The sequence below is a fragment of the Odontomachus brunneus genome, unplaced genomic scaffold (genome assembly GCF_010583005.1).
Source record: "Odontomachus brunneus isolate Ranch 3 - 2012 unplaced genomic scaffold, Obru_v1 Obru_scaffold_003, whole genome shotgun sequence".
NCBI lineage: Eukaryota > Metazoa > Arthropoda > Insecta > Hymenoptera > Formicidae > Odontomachus > Odontomachus brunneus.
The window spans coordinates 1,807,427-1,814,056 of NW_022639453.1; the positions used below are offsets into that span (position 1 = coordinate 1,807,427).

The following is a 6,630-nucleotide window of genomic DNA, read 5'->3' on the forward strand; positions in this document are numbered from 1 at the left end:
AGAGAGAGAGAGAGAGAGAGAGAGAGAGAGAGAGAGAGAGAGAGAGAGAGAGAGAGGGAGAGACAGACGCGATATTTGACGTTCATCTCGAATGGCACTATCCGCAATTTTGCGTCGCGATTAGCATTGTCGCGTATGAATGTCGGTCTTGCCTAATTGGAATCGATTGTGTCGTTAGTCTCAATTGATACACACTTCACTCTCGAAATTTCTTGGAGTGAGATCTCACTTGGAACGTTGAGTCACGGTAATCATACAAGTTCGAGAGATGTTTCATTCATATCGAGTGAATAATTCATTTTTCTATTTTCTCTCAAGGTTCACTCAAGATGAACGAAAAGAGTTCTTCACGGTCTTGTTAATAGCGATATTCATTCAAGATCGAGAGAAATTATGATGTTCCAAAGAACTAACGTAACTCCGACTCTTCTCTAAATTTCTTCGAATGGAGTTTCACTTGGAAAACAGAGTAACCACTAAATCACTCAAATTTGAATGATATTTCATTCATGAAATTTCAAAATGAATTCCTCGCTCCAGTGTCGAATGATGTTTTCGCTCGAAATTGTCAAGTAAATTTCGTGTACTCCACCATCATATGTAGGAACACATTTCCTCGAATCGATCGAAACGTTTGCTTATGTAGAGTCACAACCTACTTTGAGCTCGAGTGAAATACACATATTCTTGTGACTTGGAGTGGCAGTATTTTCACCACCAAGACGAGTGAAAACACTGCCACCGCTTTTCCGTTCCGTGTATTCCCGCGATTCCACATCAAGAGAGCACATTTGCACTCATCCACGTGGCCCGAACATCTCAGGAGCGATGAACAGTCGAATATTAGTAGTGGAGGTCAGATGACTCTCACACAGTCACCCTTCTATCTCCGTGCCTCTGTCATGTGCTGTATCGGAAGGGTTACAAGTCGATTAGATAAGCACCGCGTCCCCATGAGTTTTCTCCTCGAGAGACGGAAGCTACAGCTACACTGTTAAATATTGGAGGGTCAAATTTAAACCAATTTCTTGAGTTAAATAATATTTAGTTATTTTTAACTATCATGTGTGTCAAAATTTACTATTTTAACACAAAACATGTGTTTAAAAAAACAATCACATCTAATCAACTTATTTAAAACAATATTAAGTCATTTTTTACTAAAACAAAGGTTACATTAACGTGCATATAATAAAAAATAAACTAAATTTTAGTCAAATTTAATACATTTCTTAAGTTAAATTATTTAACTCCATTACATTAGTTAAATTAACGACATATTTAGTAGGAGCAGTGGCGACTTATAGGAATGGTTAAAAATAACTCAAATTGAGTATAATTTGACACTACGGATTTAACAGTGTATAGATCGCGCATCATCGGCGGCTGGGCGCATTTTCGCGTCGCGTCCCCGGCGTCGTCGTCGCCGAGATCGAAGCGCAGTCGGACTTGGGGCGACTATCGAAGCGTGAATTCGCCGATTGGCTCGCGCAACTTGCCGCAACTACTAATAATCCCGCCGGATTGTGCTCGCGCGCGCGATTTCTCGCAGATTCTCGTAGTACTCACCCAGCGAGAGCACCGCGACTTGGCCGCGTGGAACATTGCGGAACAGCGGGCGCATCTCTCTCTCCTCTCGCCTCTCACTCTCTCTCTCTTCCTCGTTTATAATACGTTGCACGTTGCGCTCGTGTACGTGTTAGTGTTCGCAACGGTGGACACGCGGAGCGAACAGGTAGCGGGACAGGTAACAACACCTGGCGTGACCGACGCGCCGAAGACCACGCGGAAACTGACTCCTTTCGGTGCCGCGCCGTCGGTAGTATCCTCGCCGTCCCGGAGCGGAACCGAGCTCGTACGTACGTTGACTCTTGCTTTTGCCCGTCGCTGCCTTTCGCCCGTGGTGGGAAGGAAGAAGGCAAGATAGCGGCTGTTGCATGCTCGGGACAGTGGCCGATTCGCGGACGGACGCGCGAGAGCGTACAGACGAGACGAGCCGAAAACGATCGGAAACGATCGGATCGTTCATCTAAAGAGAGAGAGAGAGAGAGAGAGAGAGGGAGAAATGCCCGAAGAAAAAGTTGCTCGATTCGAGAATACCTTTTGGCGCACGCGAAACTTGTTCCGCGAACGCTTTGACTAGCTAGTACTATTTTTCTTCTTCACGTCCCACCTTGATCAGTATAATCAACGTGTTAAGGATGTATGACGTGGATGAGCGAGTTGTTTACGACAAGTGTCCTGATTCACAGAGACTTGAGTTAATCTCAAGTAGCAGAATGACGTGAAACGACGTATTAGTGACGTTAGAGGCATCATTAAAGGCGTTGTTAAAACATCACTTGACATCATTATGTTTGTTGAGAAATAGAATATCTTTCAGACTTCTTTCAGGTGTCTTTTGAATATTTATATTGTATGGGTCAATATTTCTTTTATATTTATAATCACAGTCGTATTTAACCACAACTCATTTTTACGTTATTATGTAAAAGATGTCGGTCTTGTTATTACAAGACCATGACTCGCCGTGTGCCATCAAAGTCTGATTCCCGAGGCTCGGGAGTTCAATCCCTGGGATGGTACACCCCGATAGATCTTGATTGCCCTTACGCTGAAACGAGGTCGACGTGAGGCGCGAGTCCGCCGGCTGGGTCCTCGAGATCAGAATGAGCAAATACTAATTACACTTAAACGCGTGAGATTTAGTATCGTCCCGGTATATTTTATCGGCTAAGGGGAAGCGCAGGCGGTGAGGCACACGAGCGGCGTGTGCGTGAAGGAGCCAAGTTCTCGTGCTATCTCTCGTAAAGTACACGGAACACAACCGAGACTGCCGCGACCGTTTAAGTTTCATTGCCTTTCGCGCGAAATATTAAGATAACGTCCAACGCACGGCGTCGCGAGGAGAGGAGAGGCTGTCTCTTATTCTTGTCTCGCGGTGTTCGCGCGCGCACCGTCAACCTTCGGGTTTTATCGTTTGCGTTAACTCGCTCCGCAGGCATCAAGCGCGTCTTTACTTCGTAAAGAGCGTTGCGCCGGTTCGAAAGAGAAATTGTACGATGCCGCTATAATTACGCGTAATTACATGCTTCTGATTAAGCTGATTACGCTTCCCGCCTTTCCTTTCCTTTTCTTTTAGGCGAATCCCAGTTGCGATTATACGTGAGGTTATTGCGGGAAACCTTGGAGAAGACTCCTTAATTCACGAGAATCTAAACGGATTAAATGATTCGGCGGTTTAGGTACTCGCAGAGAGAGAGAGAGAGAGAGAGAGAGAGAGAGAGAGATTGATTGATTGATTGATTGATTCAGCATTTATTTATCGTTATAAGATCATTTATCGTTCTTAGTTCTCTGAGAACGTAGATAGTGTTTGAAATGTGTATCAAGACGTTACATACATATAATTTTCATTTGCACAAAAGTAATTACATACATATTCAGTTATATATAAAAGCAATCATGTAGCAAAAAATTTCTAAATTTAACACAAACGATAAATCCTTATGGACACTAAATAGTAGTATAAGAGCATAAGAGCTACTGTTTATATTTCTTAAGGAAAGAGGATGTTTATGGAGAAAGAGAGCAGTAGAGATTATCTCGCGCGGGATCCTCCTACGCCCGCGAGCGTTTAGATCTTGCGTTTAGATTAGCGCAACATTGTATCCAGTGTCTCGGAGAGATACGTTTGGGAACGGGAATGTCTAAGAGCGCAGTTTAAGAGAGCGAGAGGGAGAGATGACGAGGAAGAGAGATAGACAGGCGAGAGAGCGGTGCCTCTCTGAATGCGACAATTAGACTTCCCGCGTCGCGAATGATCCCATTCTTTCGCACCAGATCATTAAAAACCAGAGCGGAAGATGGCTCGTCGTAAATGGCGCGCCGTTCCGCGAATGCATCGTAATTCGCATGGCGCTAGGCGACTTCCTATCGGAAGTATGTAACCGATGCGCGAGAGAGAGAGAGAAAGCGACGCGCAAAATTAGTCGGGAAATGAGCAAAAAACGGGCGGCGGGAAAGCTGAGGAGGAGAAGGGGTGAGGGGAGGGTATATAAGTTCGCGTGAATTGTTTTCCTACAACGCTGAGATATTCAGCTTCATTTCCTGTGAAGTTAGAAAAAGAACATCTTCGAAAAAAAATTGTATGTATTTATCGCAGACTCTTTGATAACCCTTGTATTATTTTTATATTAAACGGAGTTCATTAGGAGAGGGTGAGGGGAGGAGCTTCGTCGGAGACGAGGACCACAGTTCCGCGTCGCGCTGCGTGACAATTACCGCCTGCGGACTGCCGTTGATGCGGCCGTTATCGGCGCTATTTTTTCAGCTGCCGGGCTCTTGGTCAAATTAAACAAGAATTTCCATTCGTAATGAAAAGCGTAAAAATCGCGGCGCGGCAGCGCTCGCTCGCGAATCGATTGTCTCTCCGGAAGAACCGGTTAGTCTGTGTGCGGCGTGACGCGCTCCTAAAACGCGGGAGCCGTTTCTCGCTGGCGCACACGTATTCAAACAATTAAGGCAACCTTATACAGGCTGTTGCAGTAAAGATAGAAGATATCTAAAGGTCCGCCTACAACGGGACTGGCGGTAGGCAGTAGTGAGAGATAAGCAGTAAACAAACCACAGACAATTGCTGCCAGAATAATCGACTGTAGTTGATCAATTTGCTTACTGCTTACGCCTTGCTGCTAATCCTATTGTAGATGACCTTTTGTAGGGACGTGTAGATGAAGTGAAAATATATAAATTCGCGTGAATTGTTTTCCTACAACGCTGAGATATTCACCTGTGAAGTTAGAAAAAGAACATCTTCGAAAAAAAATTGTATGTTATTTATCGCAGACTCTTTGATAACCCTTGTATTATTTTTATATTAAACGGAGTTCATTAGGATAGTCCGATACATTTTTTTTTATATTACGTCAAGGAGTCGTAAATCGTTCTTAAATTTCTCAAACTTTTCACACAAACAACTTACATGAACTGATAGCGCGTTATTTTCACCTAATTTATACTATCTCTAAGAGACTGCCTGCATTTACTGAAACACCCTGTATAATCCGTCGGAATTTCGGTAATTTGCTCCACGTCGTCGGCGTCGTGTCCGTGTGAAAGTTTTAAGCTTAATCTACAATATTTGCTCTCTACAATCTCTTTGCTTCTTGTCTCTTTCTCTTTATCTCTTACTGACTCAAACTTTAAGCCAGAAGAAGGCAGAGCATAAGAAACAGGAAGCAAAGAGCGCATTGTAGATCGAGCTTTACCGTCCGCCTATGGCGGGAAGCGCGAAGAAGATCTAAAGCACCGAAAACTCGACGTGGGGAAGGTGGCGGCTCTGCATTATGTCGCACTTTTATATTGCGCGAACAAGAGCGAAATTCCACTCGTCTCGTGGCGCTTCATAAGAAAACGCGCGAACATCCGCGCGTTCATCTTCAGCGCTCGCAGCTAACGCGTCGAGGATTAATTACATCCCGGCCGAATGCTCGCGTACGACGCCCCTTGAGCGCGCTAAAACGTTGATTCCATAAAGGGAGAAAAAGAGACGGTCTGGTGCGGGTGAGTTTTTTCAGGGACAATAATTGTACGCCATTAGGTAAGCGTCCCGACGTGCGCACAATAACACGGCGTCGTCGTAGTTGTAGTCGTAGTCGTCGTCGTTGGCGACGGCGGTAGCGTGAAAACGCGAGCGAGAGAAGAGAGGTACCTAGTTCAACCGAGCGATATCAGGTCTCATTGTTCCGCGACTTCGAGCTCTTTGTCTCTTCCGTTTCGAAACGCTAAACGAGAGCGAGCGAGCGAGCGAGAGAGAGAGAGAGAGAAAGAGGGAGGGGGACGAAAGAGGAAAGCGCGCGGGGCAGTCTCGTGTCTCCTCGACAACAACACTTGGAAGTTACCGGTTTACCAGCTGGCGACCTAGCCTGCCTCTGCGAAAGGGCGTGTACGACGAGTACGCGCGACGCGCAACACTCCGGTTTTCATGATATTACGCGAGAGTCTCGCTACTTACACGTCACGCTGCCTAATCCGTTATAATCTCTACTAGAAATTTATCCCATGTGGCACTAGTCATTATTCCAGCTGATCCCCATCAGTTATGTGGATTGTGTAAGTCCCCAATAGATGACTTAAACCTTAATGCTTAAGAAATTGACCAGTCACAGTCGATTCTCTTCACATTCAACTGGTCAGTTTCTTCTTAAGGCTTAGGACTTAAAGTTTATGATTTCTCCGTCCAGTGGGTATAATTCACCCGGTGAGGAACGAATTGTCCAATTGGACAGGACGACGAGGAATTGACAAAAAGCTCACCCCAAAAAATCACGAACGACCTTTCTGCTCACGAGTATACAGGGTGAGTCATCTGAATCTATCACCTCCAATAACTCGTTTGTGTGGCCAGGAATCGAAAAAAGTTTCATATAAAAGTTGTAGGGTTTCGAGGGGGAACCAAAATGGCGTACCTTTCAACTTTTGATTTTGACCGAAAGTGGGTTACTTCAACCGGAAGTGGTTTTTTTAAAATGGAAACCCCCCTTTTTGACACCGGAAAATGAAAAAGCGGAAAATTTTACGTTCAGATATAACTTTGGCTGTTTTAAAATTTTCAAGATGGCGGACGAA

At 44.8% G+C, this 6,630-nt stretch overlaps 2 protein-coding genes across 2 annotated transcripts in view; one reads left to right on the forward strand and one right to left on the reverse strand.

The window, feature by feature from the left end:
- Window positions 1–1,786, reverse strand: part of LOC116844501 — a 71,207-nt gene extending 69,421 nt beyond the window's left edge. The window contains exon 1 of the mRNA XM_032816076.1: window positions 1,570–1,786. Coding sequence (XP_032671967.1) covers window positions 1,570–1,624 — 55 coding nt within the window. The 5' untranslated portion in view covers window positions 1,625–1,786. The remainder of the gene's footprint in view (window positions 1–1,569) is intronic.
- The window catches only part of LOC116844440 (RING finger protein 17), a 278,692-nt gene that overhangs the window by 71,197 nt on the left and 200,865 nt on the right, over window positions 1–6,630 (forward strand). The window lies entirely within an intron of this gene.